Here is a 17,979-nt window from a genome sequence, read left to right as displayed (position 1 = left end):
CTGGAGAGGGGTGTACACACGAGCTGGATGATGGCCGATTTTGACTAAGTGGTTTTGCTTAGTCCAAATCGTGATGACACTGCCAGAGATAAGCCATCGGCCTTCCCCAGCAGCAGCCCGCGTGTACAGCCGAATAGACACTGCAGTGTCTAGTCAAAATATTCTTGCCTGCAGTGTCTATTTGGCTGGGCAATAGCATCGCTATCTTCCGCTGTGTACACACTGGGTGATGCACCCAAACCTTCAAAGCGATTTTGATGATGTGGTCGCTTAGAAGTATTGCCCAAAGTGTACATGGCTTTAGTTCTTCCCAGTTGCCCGGAGACAAGTTGGAGTTCTGTGCTCCCTCTCCTTAGAAAAGGAAAACAAATATGGCGTGTATCACTGTGTGTGTGTGTTTGTGTGTGGGTGTGTATATATATACATACATATATAAACATAAACTTACACAATGATATAGATAGAACTCTAAGCCGGTCTACAGCCACCGGAGCCCGCAGTGAACTGGCAGGCCTCCAGCTATGCTGTGTGACAACAGCCCGTGGGTCAGTGTCAGACTTCTAAGAGTCAACCATCTACAGCATGCAGAATCAGCATTCGCTGGTGTGTCCCATCTCACAGTCTAGAAGCATCTTCTGGTGCACCATTTCTTTGTACAGGGTAGGCTGAGCGGTACCAGGTGGGAGTCATCCTGTCCCCTACTGCAGGTGTTAGCAGGGCTCCAGGTCCAGAGCCGATTAACTCCGCACCAGCAGTGGATGCACCCGCAGAGTTCTGTTTGAACTGCAGGGGGCACACTTGGATCCTGATGTAAATGACACAGGTACTGCTGTACATGGAGGTTCCCCGTCAGAGCTTGGGGCCTGTAGGCAGATGTCTCCATTACCTCTGGGAGTCATGAACCTGCGTGGCCTCCCCAACCTTCAAAAGAGCAGCACATTACTGTTACATTCAGTAGTAATTTAAATGAATACATTTGATCGATAAAAAGAGACTCCTATCTGTAATAACATATCAGAAGCCATTTTAACCAAGCATTATAAGATACTGTACAGCGATCCACATGTGGCTTCATAGCTGCGTGTCACCCATCACTTATAAGCCTGAATCTGAGGTGCACATAAACCCCCACATGCAACGCCCATGCTCAGAATATTCTGTTACCCTGGGTGTACACACAAAGGCGCTGTTGGGGACATGACAGATGCTTTCAGGAATTGAGACTTGTGTTACTTGGTGGCTGTGTTCTGTGTGCTAAACAGCCAACCAATCAGCTATTAACAGCCATGTCACAGGTTGGGTTTAAGAAATGATAGGTAGGAGCTGATTGGCTGGTTTATTATCACTCTCCACTTAATCAATTTTTGAAGCTTGATACCTCTGGCCCTCAGTGTCTGTCTCGTGACTTGCACAGTCAGGTGCACGCTAATACACAAGGGGAAGGCTGGATGGAGCATGTGTATATCATCACACACAACAGACGTGACCTCCCCCTCTGAACCAGACCCCATAGGCAAACTAAGTACCAAATGTAGTTTGCCATTTATACAAACTTGTAGCAGGATCCAGTATTCCGCAATATAATACAATATGTGCATTTACTAAAGTACGGTGGAGATGTTGCCAACGGCAACCAATGAGATTCACCTTCTCATTTATCTAGCACCTTCTAGAAGATAATAGCTAGAATCTGACTGCTATGGGAAACATCTTCTCTTATATATACCCTTAAGGGTGTACGCACCAGGTCTACGTGATTTTGACTAGATAGTCAACATATATACCCAAGAAAAAAAAAACTGTGTAGACTTTTTTGTATATTGACTTTTTGCTTGTGTCAGCGTTTTGACCCTGTCGACCTAATGCATGTTGACAATTTCATGTGTCCACCTACTGCCTGTCGATCTAATGACCTTTGACCTAAAACTTGTCAAATTAATTATCCCCCTTTCAGTATTTACTGGAATATTTTGGGGGAAACCACCTTTTTTACAACCTCTGATCTACATCTACTGTACATGAAAAATGAGGGGGTAAAGGATTTGGGGTTCAGTAAGAGGCAGAGGCAAATGCAATAACAGCCCTTGCATACTTTCGGAATGCTGGTATCGTTTCTCTTCCACAGTTCTCTCCATGAAATCTCCATGTACCTCCGAGCACTGCACTGCCAGGCAATAGGACGCTTTATCTTATCTACTAGGTAACACTGACTGTTTGCACAACGCCTTGTGCTAAGGTGAAGTTGTTTGTACTTAAATCACTCCCTGCTGCTGGTTCCTATGCCATGAAAGGGTATATTTATACTAAATTCTGTGCTCGGTAGGGTATTTCGTGGTCCTTGTTTTTATCAAAATAACAAAACAAAACCATTTAGTTGCTCATTTATTTGGAAAAAAAAAAGCTTTTGAGCTGTCCAACATCAGAGAGATACAGATGGTAACCCCGCCCACTCCTCTTTAGCCACGCCCACATGGACTCCTTTCAGGTGCCTGAACAAATACCTTTCAAGGAATGTAAATGGGCCTTTGCTGCTGTCCAATAAACATATGCATGAGCTGCAAATCTTGTGACTGAGGCTGACTCCTGTACCAAAGGTGTTTTGTACTACTGACCTGTCAGCAAGGCTTGAGAGGTATGGAAAGGTTTATACATTATAAGGTGTGTTACTTTATCAAACTGTGTCCTTCGTATTAGCTTTTATTGCATGGAATTCCTTAGTGGTTATGAAAAGAATCTAAAAAAAATGATTTATTTAGGGGTAAACAAGGTTATTTAATACTATTTGTTTCGTTAATTAATATATTTTTAATGTTTACTGTACTTAAGATTAAACAAATGCAAAATATCCTATTGCTACAGTGTGAAAACAGAGGTGATATAGTAATTCTGTTTTATGTAGGGTTCTAGAGAAACTTTATTCTAAGATCCTTATTCCTTGTTACATTGATTGTAGTCCAGCAGTGATTATAAAACCTGGATTATTAGTCATTTAAAGATTGTGAGATGTCACCATTAAGAAATGTTGGTGCTTAAACTTCATTGCTAATATATTAACTGTTTTTCATTGATAAATGTATATAATTCATTCACTATTAAAAAATTTGGTTAATGCCGGTGGAAGGAAGCCACTGAATCTAGATACATTAGTCTCATTGCTATGTAACTTTCTTTGGACTTATATTAGTGTGTGTGTGTGTGTGTGTGTGTGTGTGTATGTATGAATGCACTGTGTGTGTGTGTGTGTGTGTGTGTGTGTGTGTGTGTATGTGTATATATATTATTTATTATTAATTATAATAATAATTTTAAAAACTCTTTGGAAGTTAATTAAATGAACAGTGTTCTATTCCTTTTATTTGTGACTATATAGAAAAGCTTTCTGGAATCGCACACTAATTACCCTAGTTGATCCATTGATGTGTTAACCTGTTAGACAGGTAATATGTTAATTGTCTGAGACAGCTCTGAAATTCAGCTAGTGCTTTCATAACGGGATAGTAATATGTAGTACATAGAGGTATGCATAATATATAATCATTTAGTTTATATCTCATTTTACTATATATATATATATATATATATATATATATATATATATATATGTAAGGAGACCACCACAGTCATTTGGTCAGTACATAGATGGCCACGCAGAGAGGGAATATCTGCCTCTGTACACTGCCTATATGCACAGCAACCTCTGTATACTGTCTATGTGCTCAGCAACATCTGTACACTAACCTCTGTACGCTGCTAATGTGCGCAACAACCTCTGTATACTAACATCTGTATACTGTCTATGTGCGCAGCAACCTCTGTATACTAACCTCTGTATACTGTATATGTGCTCAGCAATCTCTGCACACTAACCTCTGTACACTAACCTCTGTACGCTGCTAATGTGCGCAACAACCTCTGTATACTAACATCTGTATACTGTCTATGTGCGCAGCAACCTCTGTACACTAACCTCTGTACACTAACCTCTATATGCTGCCTAGGTGCACAGCAACCTCTATATACTAACCTCTGTATACTGCCTATGTGCAGCAACCTCTGTATACTAACCTCTGTGTACTGTCTATGTACTCAGCAACCTCTGTATACTGTCTATGTGTGCAGCAACCGCTGTACACTTTGTATGCCCCTATAATGTGATAAAGCAGTTTGGCAGAACAGACTGTGGCAGGTGACGGCACAACCAGGAAAGGTCCTTGGTTCCTGGGGAGTGCCTGGTACATAAAGTACGTTCATGAGACGTGTTTGTCTATGGCGATTGATTTTACATGGTGTTCCACTTTACAACAGATAAGATTACGTGATTGAGAAGGGACAAACCTAATCTGAGGTGGGGTAAATTCTCTAATCTTGTAATTGCTTTCAATTCTGCTTTAATTGGGGTGAATCCGCTCAATGGTAAATTGTTTGGTGTTTGTTTCTATCTCAGTTGCACCAATCCGGGGGGGAGACAGTAGTTTGTGCTGCAGATAGTTTCTTTACCTTTCTTTTAAATGAAGAGGTTAAGCGGGACAATGTATACATTGTTCATCGGCCTAATCCCATTATGTGTCTCCACTGACTCTGCCCTTTAGGACTGTTAGATGTTGTATTCGGGACGTCTGACACTTTCAGCTTCACAGCAGGTTGGACAAATTCATGGTTGTTCTACCTTGTTGGCTGACAGGTCAGGCAGGTACGAGAAGGAGTTGTGTGACCACTATCTCTATCTCCTCTATACTCCTTCCCTCCATCTGATCTGTACTGGCCCCACCTGTTCCGCCATTTCTTCCATGCTGTCCTGTATTTGGGACAGAAGAATCCTCCTGCCCCCTCAGTTCTTTAAAATGATCCGCTCTGTGGACAGTTGCGACATGTAGTTCATTGTTGGGTTTATAGCTGTGTATAGTAAATTGTGTGTTTTATTGTAATTTGTTTCCAAAACTGTACAGTGGTTTGTGTGCTTGTGTCTTATTTAAACACAAACACTCTTTGGCCTTTTAAATGTTGGTGAGTATGGCACTCGTAGTTATATGGCCTGATGTGTTCTGTATTACCATGCAGCCTGTGACCTTTTCCTTGTATTCTATTTATTTTATTTAAGTGAAATTGTAAGTATATGGACTGGTGAGATTGTGTTGGAGTATATTGTGATGTCATTTGTGTCCTGTATAGGATGGAGTGTTACATGGCTGGATCCAGTGAGGGGTGACAGGGGCACTCGCCGTTGGTACTGAAATCGGAGCATGGCATGATTCAGCTGTGTTTTTGTTTAACCCCATTACACAACCGCTGCCATCGCTAATGGCCGAGGTGCTGCTGTAGTCACTGTTAGCCGATCATGGGATTTCACAGTCCCTGATGTGGCCGCAGGGAATTCTGTGACATCCAGGAGCTGAGAGTGTGGCAGCGCCATTTCGCTCAGTCTCAGCTCCTTCCTCAGCGGCATAAGCAGTGTGTGACTGGCTGGCAGCCGGCTTTAGCAGCATGACGTCGGACTGCTCTACCGCTACCCCCTGCAGCATTCAGGTGCCTGGACTACTAATGCTTTTAGTTAAAACAACCTTCTGTTGTTATTATTATTATTAATATTATTTTCAATAATAATAATAATAATAAATATATTATATCCTATATAGTATTAAAACATTCATAGCACTGTGTCTGGTTGCTGTGCTGCAGATGAGGTGACACTGTGTGTGTGTGTTTGTATACTTAAATAGTATATATGTAATATATTCTTTATTTTATGCAAGATATTTGGAACATTATGGAACATTTTGTAAAGTGTGATTTGCATTTTGTTGTTCAAAAAGTACAATATCTTGTTTCTTAAGGTATATTATTATTATTATTATTATTATTATTATTATTATTATTATTAGATATAACTGAAAATAGTAAATAAAGAACATTTATGTAAATACTGATTCGCGATTAGTTCTCCCTCTGGAAAGCCCCAAACCACAATGGAAGAGGTGTCAGTTTTATGACTAAATAATAATGTATTAAACTTACTAGCCTTAATTATTGCACTTACCCCTGTGAAACATTACAGGCATAGGGGGGAATTGACTAAGATGGGCGTTCTATTTCACATAAGATGTTGCTATGGGCAAACAATCAGAATCTACATCTTATTTATTTCTAGAAGATGATAGATAATATCTGATTGGTTGCCTAAAACATGTGAACTAGATCTCCCAACTTAGTAAATTTCCCCCATAGTATTATAGATACTGATTGTATTTCTGTCTGTTTTACATTCAAAATTCACCCTAACAGAGGTAACGGGGGACAGGCCGATCACACTGCAATACCTGACAGATGAAGAGGAGATGGGGTCATTAGGTCAATATTTTTTGTGTCAACCGTTGGCTTGTGTTGACCTTTTGACCTTGTCAAGCTAATGCACGTTGGCCTTTTTGATGTATCGACCTTTTCTCTGTCGACCACTGTCGACCCAACAACCCATACCAGATGAAGCGCTGGATCTTTTTTATAGTCCGTTTGGTATTTGTTCACACTGATTTACATATTAATATGTAGATCTTCATCAATAGAGAACCAAACATCCGTCTGCTGTACAATGCAGAATTACTCTCTGACAGAAACATAAATGGAACCGTTGCTGGAAATGCCATGCTTGCCAGGGTATGCTTAGGCTTGTAGTTCTTCAGCAGCTGGACAGTTACCAAAGCCTATGGTCATGAAACCGATTTTTACCCAGTAGCTGGTGTATAAAGTATATATAAATACTAAATAGATGCTGCTCGATAAATATACAGTATTTATTAATAATAATTAGTGCTGGATAGTGGAGGGGTTTTCTAGTAACACTGCATTGTCAATTAATTAATACTGTTTGCTATCTGTATTTATGGGAAAGACATATGCAAAAATAGAACACGTGGCTCACTTCACAGCACTTCTATTCATAGGACGAGCACGATGCTGAACAGTGAGTGTCTCCATGTAGGGTCATATATCAATGTATTTCTTAAATTGACGGTAATCTTACTTGAGGCAAGCACTATAAGGCCCAGCACACCCTACCATCTACAAAACTCTGGTAATTACCTAGAGCACCCATACATAGGGGTAAGCATATATAAATCGATGTATCCATCCATCCACTTCCTGACAGGAGTATTGGTATCATAAATCTGATTATTCTTATTACTGGCCTAATTTCTCAGTACTCATTTACGAGAACCTCTCATGGGAATAGTGACATGGACAGTATCTCTATGCAGAATTGATTATACAGTTTCAATAGCATTTCAAGTTTTAATAAAACTTAAGTTCTGTGTAATAAGAGCTGGTTTTCATTACTTTTTTTGCCATTGAAGTCTTACTTTTAGACGGACTGGTACTCATAATTCACTTACAATGTGCTTGCATTATGATCGATGATCCCAGTGTCGGATGGTTACCTGTCTTTCAGTTGAGCATTGGGGAAACCCCAGAGTAACCCCCAACGCTAAAAAAAACCAAGCGCTCTTCTCATACCCCTTTTCCACTTGCAGTCCCGGGAATGTGTTCCAGGATGCTTCCCGGGACACTACCCGGGAATGTATCCTTTCACATTGCATTCAGACCCGGGATCGACCCGGGACAGCCCCATTCACACATTCCCGGGTATGACCCGGGAGTGCAAGTGGATCCAATAGACACCGGGGGGCTGCACTCTGCCTGCGCCCTGGACGCACTTCCCCTATGCTGGCCTCGTCCGAGTCGCTGTAGTGGGAGTGGGGGGAGAACTCTCCCGTCACTTCTGTGCGATCTCGGGGAAGTTTTGCTCTCGTCCCCCCCCCCCCGGGGGAGGAAGAGGCGGAGGCCGCCTTCTGTGAGCCATCCGCCGGGTAGGGGTGGTAGGCGAGCGGCTCCAGCGAGTAGTCCCCGGGGAACCTGCTCCTGGCCGGGGTGCAGCGGGTACGCGGGGCAGGGCTGCGGGTGCTCGGGGGAGCCTGCAGCAGGTCGGCAGCTTCTTGCTGGAAGCGGCTTCCCCGATAGCGGTAGCGCAAAGTCCCGTGTAGCCGATCGGGACCATTCACACTGACGGCATCCCGTGTCGATTCCGGGTCCTACCCAGGTCAGGACCTGGGTAGAGATCCCGGAATGCTGAACACGGGAAGACCCTTTCACACTGCACTAAATCCCGGGATGATGCGCGTTCACGTGCAAAAACCCGGGATATTTTTGCAAGTGGAAAAGGGGTATCAATGACCCCTTGGGCCAGATATACCAAGTTTCATAAGCCCCATGCACATTAGGCCACCCTTACCAACACTGATATTGGTGGTGGCGGGGACCCGGCGGCGGGGTGGAGGAAGCATACACATTTGCCAAAGCCAGCGAGGAAGGAAGTTTGGGGCCTTGCTGCAGTTGCCACATGGTTGTCGTTAATTAGGACCTCCCTCGTCTGTACATGCAGGATGAGGGAGGGGGCCGATAACGATGCGTGGTAGAACACTTCATTACCAGTTTTGTGTGTACATGCTACAAAAGACCCTTCTGAGCGATATATTTTACTATCTAGTGTGTGTGGGGCTATAAACTACCAACCAACCAGTTCCTAACTGTCATTTTTTTCAATCACAGCCTGTAACATGGTATTTAGGAGTAGATATGCTGGTACTTTATTCCTCTCCACGTTATCACTCTTCAAGACTTTAGTAAATCTTGTGAGGAGTGAGAAGTGCTTCACTTTTTATATTTCAGTGTGTGGAATAACAGGATTCATGCACCTATGGCAGTGGTAGCCAACTACGGTCCTCAAGAGCTACCAACAGTTCATATTTTCCAGACCACCTAGCTGCTGCACGGGTGCACTCATTACTCACTGACACATTTTAAAAGATCCACAGGTGGAGCTAATTACTTCACTTGTGATTCTCATTCTGTGAGGAGATCTGGAAAACTGTTGGTAGCTCTCGAGGACTGGAGTTGGCTACCCCAGACCTATGGCGTTAGTAAAGGATGCTGAAAATACATCTGTTTTTAAGGAAGCTTAACTATTTCATTGCTGGCATTGCAATGGATTTCTAAACCAATACCTGCCAGTAACACCCTGTTATTAGACCCCTGCAATTTACATTATTCGGAGCATGTGTTAAAAAAACTACTGCATAAGCCTCTGTGGCAGGCAGTGAAAGGGTTATTATTCATGATGGTTTACAGGTCTGTAAGGTAGGTGTCTGTGACGGATCCACCTGCAATGGCCTCGCAGTATTATTCTGCCCTTTAGACAAGTATGATTACATGCTGTAAATTTTTGCCAAATCATACTAAGTGCAAAGATCTTCCTGCTTCGCCCTAAACCCTAGTTAAACATTTCAATATTTTTATTACACTAACCCTGTGCAGAAGTCGCTGAATGTTCTCCGTTCGCTATATTTCTTGACAATCGCTGTAAACCTTTATTTCACAATTCCTATAAAAGGGTTATACAAACAGCGCAGATCAGAGGTCACTCACAAATTGCCGCACTTTGCAGCTGAGTTCTGTCGATGTGACAAAAATACAGATATAAAGATTAAACCCTCCCCCCCCCACATACACACTGGAATCAGCAGCTGGTTAAATGCTTGATTTGTACGAGTCAGTCATTGGTATCTTAGATTAATCAGTAACTTTGCGCTCTACAGAGCAAGGTGTATGATGAAGAGGTTAGATGTGAATGCATGCATGAGAGAAGGGGAAATACAGTACAGGCCTTATTCTTAATAATTATTCTTGTTCTAGGGTACTTAGATGACAATAAATTTACATGGACTCTAAAAGCTGTGGTGCTGAGAGGGGGGGGGGGGGGAGAAGGTACTAATTATCCAGGCCTAGTTCTAATGTAGGGCCTCATTACCTGGCAGCAGCAGCTCTTTTCAAACCAGCTCATGCTGCTGTGTGGTGGGCTGCAGTGTGGCCAGGAAGGTGCTATTTTTTTTCCTGATTTTATTATAAGCGTACATGGCCACGCCTCCCATGATTAGGCCACACCCCTGAAAAGTTCCTGGGCCCTGCCAGACTCTACACTAACCTGACACTAAGGGGGGTATTCAATCCCCGACGGGAGAAATAGCGGCGGGCGCCTATTCAATGCTGTATTGCCCGGCAGCATTGAAGAGGCAGATCAACAGAACGGCCCTGACTTTAAAAGCTGTCGGGCCCGTTTTGTCAATAACGGCCGTGAATTGTCACAATCACAGCCAAATCTCGACAATCCATGGCCGTTTACGTGGACACACCCCCTTTTTGACAGTCACGAAGCGGGACATCCCGCCTGGCAATATGCTGTTGAGCAAAACCAAAACGGGCCAGGGTCACGGCTGTTGGGATGGATCGACAGTCGCGACCCGGGATTGAATACCCCCCTAAGGGCTTAATTCACCGATGTACACAAACTCAATGGTTTGTGTACATCTCCAATGTTTGTAGTACTGTGCAGGCTCTGCTTGGGGCCCAGTAAACATTTCAGAAAATGGGGGATTGTTAGACCCATTTTCTGGTGGTGCTGTGGCCAGTGGCCGCGTCCTCAGGTGTAATTTCACTGGCCCTGGCAGCATGAATACAATGGCCACCCTGAGTAACCCAAGCTTTACTCAGATGATCCATGTTCACGCCAAGTGATGCCTCGTATTGTCAAATAGCTGCTGACCAATCTTTATTGGTTTTTCCAAACCTTTTTATATGGACAACCTACAGGGTGTATGACTGTTCTTACAGGAAGACCACAAATCAGGGTTTTCCAGTTAGGATCAGTCTAGGCTTTTTTATTCACGAAATTAGAATGTAATCTTGGGCTGGGCGGCTTGGGTGGAGTTTGGGGCAGGATTAGTTTTCCTAATCGTATGTGAAATTGCTTCATTAAAATATTTCATTTGCAAGTGAAAAAAACAGATGAAATATAGAAAAAAACGGTGATTTTGCCATTGCAGTGCAATCTACAATTTAATCATGAGATTATTCTATCGCTACCTCCAGAAAAACGTGTGGACCTGTAATTAGGCAATCTACATAGCCATGAGGTATCGCTCTGCTGGTTTTCAATCAGAGTTAGTTTAGGGAAAATCCAGTTTGACCTGGGACATGTTGCCTTAGGGCGAAGAGGATGGAGTATTGCCTTATTGATGGCAGACCTCTTATTTTAAAATAAATCGTTTTATGGGAAAGAAAAGGAAAAAAAAAACTAAAAGCCGTAAAAGAATGACCTTTATGGACCCTAGGCAGATTGCTTTGGACGTGGGCAACAGGGATGGTTTTACAACAAGAGTGACTAACACTTTTAATGCAGCAAATGTACAACATAAGTTTTGTGTTAAGTCCATGAACGAGAAATGTATGTAATTTTCAGAAATCAAATAAACAGTAAGCCACAAATAATATAATAAAAATTTAGGTTTCAAACAAAAAAAATGTATATAGTAAATCGTAACGATATCTGCTGCTCTATATAAGAAACTGTAAATAAATATCATCATAACTAATCATTGGTCTCAAGTCCACCCTCTACTCAACCTGACCTGTAGTCAACATTTTTGTTTCAATATCTTGGTTGTTTACTATTATTAACAATTTCTCAGTAGGCCTCTGGGATTTGATGCCTTCAATCAGAATTATCAGATAAAAAACTGTTTTCTACTTTCAGTAATGGGTACTGACTTGAGGCATCATTACATTGCTATAGTATTTAAAAGATATATATATATTTAATCGCCACATTTTTTATTTTATTTTTTTGGGTAGAGCAATTACTCCACAATGACAGCACCAATTTTGGTGGACCTGATGTTATTTCATACGGTGTGCCATCTCGGTCAGAAATTATAAGAAGAATTTCGATAAAAGGTCAGGTTGTTGAGGAATAATGAGTGCGAGTGCGCGTGTGTGTGTGTGGGGGGGGGGGGGGGCTTTTCCCTTCGTTTTTTTCTGCTTGATTTTGAGCAACACAGGCGACTTGTAACATTTTATCAAAGCATACTTACCTACTCTCCAGAAAGTTACAAAGTCTCTAGCGTGTCAAATTCCCTCATACCTGCTCGCACCTCCCTTCAGCCCCCGTCAAGGGGGTGCTTTGTCATTTTCAGCCATCCCCCTGCCATCCCATGGCGGTAATATCATTATTGTACAGTGAGGGGGCGTGGCCATGATTACTCAAATGTGCCACGTCCCCACCCACTGTCTTCCCCACTGTGTCACGTCCCTCCCCACCCCCTTTGACAAATCTCTCCCTCAATTGCCAATATCTGTGCTGACCTGGCTTCCGCCAGGTGTGGTGGAGGAATATTTTCAGGTGCCTATTTACCAGTCACTCCTTCCCATAAGAAAGTCCTTTCCATACTAAAGTGTTGGTAGGAACCAAAGCTATCTAAAGAAAGGTTTTAGAGAGATTGCTGCATATTAGGTGGCCACATCGGGTTCTTAAAAACAAATAGGCTGTTAAAAAAAGTGTCTTTAACGGGTTCATATGGGGAACATGAATATGCCAGCCACTATATGGTGATAAAAATGTTGGGAGTAACAGTTTAATAACAGCTGGACAAGACGGTCACCATTTCTCAGTAAGAGCACACCCTCTTTCTGCTACTCGGGACACTTGCTACTTGTATAGTACCTGCTTGGTTGGAGGTAATGCCCCATTTTGCATAGTTCTGCAAAACACACTTTAAAAATTATTAAGGCCTAATAAATAAACTTTAGATCTGTCTATGCTTTTGAGCTGGCAAATGGGTTATGTGGTACTCACCATGACAACCTTTTTTGAACAAACAAATGAAACTGTAATTGTGCCCTCAAGCCAGTAGAACCTGTCTGACAACAGTTGGCTTATGATCTAGATTTGCTTTGTGCATTTGTGTAGGAATCTAGATCTTGGAGATTGTAATTGTTCCCCAGTAGCACATAAATGGAAAAACAGAAAACACTGCAGATGAATGAAGACGCAAAATAGAATAATAGTATAATGCAAATCCCTGTATTCACTAACTAGAACATTTTCAAGTTGCCATCCTCTACCATGGTTAATTTGATTCAGAGTGGAAATTGGGTATAGAATATAAGTAGAATAATAAGTATAATATTTGCCCAACACGGATCTCAGAAGATGACTGTACCCTGAACACCTTTTCAAAACAGAAAGTGATCAGATGCTTCAAACTAGATTTACCCAAACAGGAATTATCCAGCAGAACCAACCCAATAATGAAGCATATATATATATATATATATATATATATATATATATATATATATATATATATATATTTTTTTTGCATGTATTCCAATTAGAAGGAATGTTAATGCTAAAATGAAATAATTCACATTGGTATGGAAAATGGCAGTATTTATTTCTTTACTAAGCAATAACTTTGGGAATAAGCATCACACAGTCCTGGTCTGACAATCAATCAGCAATAAACGTGCATTCTTGTTGAATTACATAATATAACACTGTAATAGTATTTTTGACTTGTCAATCACCAGGTCGCTGGCTAGTGTGACTGTCACATTACCACATTCCCTTTGTGTCTTCCCAGCCCATCCCTCAATGGGGCAGAAGTATTAAGCCTAGAGAAGAGATAAAATCAAAGGTGATAATGCACCAACCAGTAATTTTTAAAACCCAGTCTGTAACATGTCCGTTAGGAGCTGATTGGCTGGTGCATTATCACCTTCGATTATATCTCTTCTCCAGGCTTACTACATGTACTCCAATGTTCCCTACAGCTTCAGCTTTGTCTGTGACTCTCCCACAGCACTGCAAAAAAAAGCCGATAGTGTTACCCTTCGCATCGGAGCCCCCACAGCTTAGTACCTGGAAATACGTCAGGGAAAAAAACAAAAAAACTGTGTTTTTACTGCATTTTTACCTTAGTACATTCTGCCCTATGTTTATCATGTCCGGATTGCTTTGATGGGTTTCTTGCAGTACTTTGGGACACAGGAGAAACACCTTGTGCAGAGGATCCAGGTCTCACATAGCAATATACAGAGTACAGCAAAACACCCCCACATTTCTCTGGGTACCAGATGGGGTCCCGACAGTCGGGATCCCATCAGGCATTCACCCGACGTCGGGATCCCGACTGTCAAAACACCGACAGCTGGGTTCCCGACGGCCACCTGCTATTTTCCCTCATCGGGGTCCACGGCACCCATAGAGGGAGAATAGAATAGGTGGCTCGTGTAGCGTAGGGGTCATGGGGGTCCACGGCACCCATAGAGGGAGAATAGAATAGGTGGCTCGCGTAGCGTAGGGGTCATGGATGTCCACGGCACCCATAGAGGGAGAATAGAATAGGTGGCTCGCGTAGCGTAGGGGTCATGGGGGTCCACGACACCCATAGAGGGAGAATAGAATAGGTGGCTCGCTATGCGAGCCACTGTGCCAGCCACGTGGCAAGCGCAGCGAGCCTGCAAGGGGCTTAGTTGCGCTCACCATGCTGTCTGAGTCCGGCCAGTCGGGATCCCGACGTCAGGACCCCTATACAACACCCCATTTCTCTATGGGTTTAAAAGATAATAAACTATTGGCAGTCTTTAATTTAATTTATTCAATTTATTTAATCAAGCGTTATTGGTAAACCCTGATTGCATACATTTTAAAGTATATACAGTAGTAATTGGTATGGAATGTTTATTAGCGCAGTGACATATATATATATAGCACACATTTAAGTCCTTAGCAGCCTATTTACCCCTGGTGCACCCGTGACTAATCTCCAGACATAAATATAGGACACTGCTAGTATTTATTCGGATGGAGCTTTTCCCAATTAACCTGGTGTGTATATATAAACAACTTCATGTATTTTTATATCCCTATTGCATTATTCAGCCGCGTGATTCACGTATAAGCTCTGAATTAATATCTAGTTTAAAAGTTTAGTATTTTCCTATTACAACTGTTGGGTAAAGGTTCTCTGCTTTTTATTGTGCAAGTCCCTGCATGACAAGGAGTGTCTGTCCTCTGACTACCAGATCCTCTGCTGTTTCTTCATATACATTTTCATGTCGTTTAATTTAAGCCAAGTTTTTACATGACTAATTTGTTCTGGGAAGCTGCTGAAAAAGAAGCAAAGGGAACATTTATTTTAAATGTTATTATTCCAGTGCACAGCAGTGTCCTGCGTTATCGCATGTTTTTAATGCTCGGTGTTTTATTCTTTCAATAGGTTTCAGCGAGTACTGCATCAGTTTGGCATAATGACAGCAGAGGATTCCATTGCTATGATGAGTAACGATTCTTCTAACATGTCAGCGTCAAAGATCACAGAAGGAGTGGCTGGTGCGCCAAACGAGGCTGCTCTCATTGCACTTCTGGAACGTACAGGTTATGCCATGGTCCAAGAAAATGGACAGAGGAAATATGGAGGACCACCACCAGGCTGGGAAGGGCTTCATCCTCCGCGCGGCTGTGAAGTGTTTGTCGGCAAAATACCACGCGACGTGTATGAGGATGAGCTAGTTCCCGCATTCGAAAGCGTGGGTAGGATCTACGAGATGCGCCTGATGATGGACTTTGATGGAAAGAACCGAGGCTATGCCTTTGTCATGTACACGCACAAGCATGAGGCCAAGAGGGCAGTTAGAGAACTTAACAACTACGAAATCAGGCCTGGAAGACTTTTAGGGGTTTGCTGCAGTGTAGATAACTGCCGGCTCTTTATTGGGGGGATTCCGAAAATGAAGAAAAGAGAAGAGATTCTGGAAGAAATCTCTAAAGTAACAGAAGGAGTTTTAGACGTCATTGTCTATGCTAGTGCTGCTGATAAGATGAAAAATCGGGGCTTCGCTTTTGTAGAGTATGAAAGCCATCGAGCTGCTGCTATGGCCAGAAGGAAACTGATGCCGGGAAGAATCCAGCTGTGGGGCCACCAGATAGCTGTTGACTGGGCGGAACCGGAGATCGATGTAGATGAAGATGTGATGGAGACTGTCAAAATCCTTTACGTGAGAAATCTGATGATTGAAACGTCTGAGGATGTCATTAAGAAGATCTTTGGCCAGTACAATCCTGGGTGTGTCGAGCGGGTTAAGAAAATACGCGATTATGCTTTTGTGCATTTTACCAGCCGGGATGATGCTGTCCAGGCCATGAGGAACCTCAATGGGACTGAACTGGAAGGCTCTTGTATAGAAGTTACTTTGGCCAAGCCTGTTGATAAGGAACAATACACACGTTACCAGAAAGCTGCTAAAGGAGGAGCCCCTGCAACGGCTGCTCCCGCTGAAGTCACTCAGCCTAGTTATGTTTACTCATGTGATCCTTACACACTGGCGTATTATGGATACCCATACAATGCCCTGATTGGTCCCAACAGAGATTACTTTGTGAAAGGTTGGTAAATGTAACAAATGTGTTCATGTTGTTTTTATTAGAGCATGCGATATCTAGTTCAAGCAGCTAGTTAAATTCCATCGAAAATGTGTGTGTGTGTGTGTGTGTGTGTGTATGTGTGAGTGTTATCATAAATCACTGACAGGCTATTTGTTATCTGGTTGTTTGTTTGTTAAGGCTGCTATTAATGATTTCTACAGTAGTTCTGATCAGTTTGCACACTGTCATGTGACTGCCATGGTAACCATAGTTACATAAAGTAATGAGCTTTGGAACACTCCTTCAAGCTCAGTCTGCTCAATGCAAAATATACTTATCACCCTCCTTCTCCCCCATCTGCCATTACACGACATACTGAGAGAATGTGAATGTGTCTGGTAACCATGTTTGTATATCCTTCAGAAAGAATTTGAAATCGAGATAATGATTTGTAGTAGGACAGCTTAGTAAAATCACTATCTTATGCACGCTTAAAATGTATCTAATTTGCTGTTTAAAGAAATTTAGGATTGCTGCTTTAAGCTCTAAGGGGGTATTGTCGAAAACCTTCAAGAGAGATAAATTGGAGAAGTTGGCCATAGCAACCTATCAGCATCTGTCATTTAGAACCGTCTATAAAATGAGTTATGAGTTGGTTGGCCATATTTACCAACTTTCCTGTATCAGAGGTCGGGACTCAAGTGAAGCTCTGCTAGGGGGCATAACCTAAGGTAAAGGGGGTGTGGCTTTGCTGGAATGTCCGCAATCGTGAAGCCAAACATCCGTTTCACTTTTGTGTGGGCATGGCCATAGCTCTGAGAGCTGTTGGCCATGCCCCCAGCCCCTCTGCATCTGTGAATATATACTGTTGGCATGCGCAAAACAGGACCGGCTATTTTTGTATTTAGCCCCAGTGTTGCAGTTTCTGAAAGTGTAACATTTGGACAACAAAGGGTATTGCCTAAAGCAACCAACTGGATGCATTACTTTTCCAAAGTACTAGCAAAATGACAGAATCTAGGTAGTTGCTGTGGGCAACATCATTCATTTTAAATATGCACCCTGCAGTTGGCAGAGCATTGTGGGAAATGTAGTTTGTCAATAACTGGTTGCGATATGCTGTCAAAACCTGATATGAAGATTCTTTTATGTCTAACAAATCTTTCTCTCTTTCCTACTGCAAATTTATACAGATCATCTCAAATTGTTCTAAAGAGCTTAAATCTTCAGAATGTGTGTCGTCTAGTATATACTTATCAAGCACGCTGTTATGATATGATACACTCATTTTACTGTCATGACCAGTCATTCCATCATTGCCGCCTCTCATTGGTTATGTAGTGCACTGTGACCACAATTTTAGAGCTAAAACAATTCTGAAAATTATATTTTTGGTAGCAAATTATGCATCCCAGCCGAGTCACCCTACCAAATGTTTATTTTTATTTTTAGAACCATTACTTCAGTGTGAGAAGGAATGAGAGTAATGTGGCTACTAATATATATATATATATATATATATATATATATATATATATATATATATATATGTCAAGCAAATACATTTTCTATGGCGCTGATTTAGAGTTGGGCGCAGCTGTGTCTTTGTATACAGCTGCTGTGCGAAAGCTGCAGTGGGCATCTTATGTAAAAAGACACCCACTGCTGGC

General features: G+C 42.2%; 1 protein-coding gene across 9 annotated transcripts in view; it reads left to right on the top strand.

Moving 5' to 3' along the window:
• The window catches only part of RBM47 (RNA binding motif protein 47), a 122,730-nt gene that overhangs the window by 90,011 nt on the left and 14,740 nt on the right, over window positions 1–17,979 (top strand). For all 9 annotated transcript variants that reach the window (XM_083165124.1, XM_083165064.1, XM_083165197.1 and 6 more), the window contains one exon: window positions 15,165–16,330. In XM_083165124.1, coding sequence (XP_083021250.1) covers window positions 15,196–16,330 — 1,135 coding nt within the window. In that variant the 5' untranslated portion in view covers window positions 15,165–15,195. The remainder of the gene's footprint in view (window positions 1–15,164; window positions 16,331–17,979) is intronic.

Source organism: Crinia signifera, chromosome 1, assembly GCF_055691185.1.
Source record: "Crinia signifera chromosome 1, ASM5569118v1, whole genome shotgun sequence".
Taxonomy (NCBI): domain Eukaryota; kingdom Metazoa; phylum Chordata; class Amphibia; order Anura; family Myobatrachidae; genus Crinia; species Crinia signifera.
This window is presented reverse-complemented; position numbering and strand designations above follow the sequence as displayed.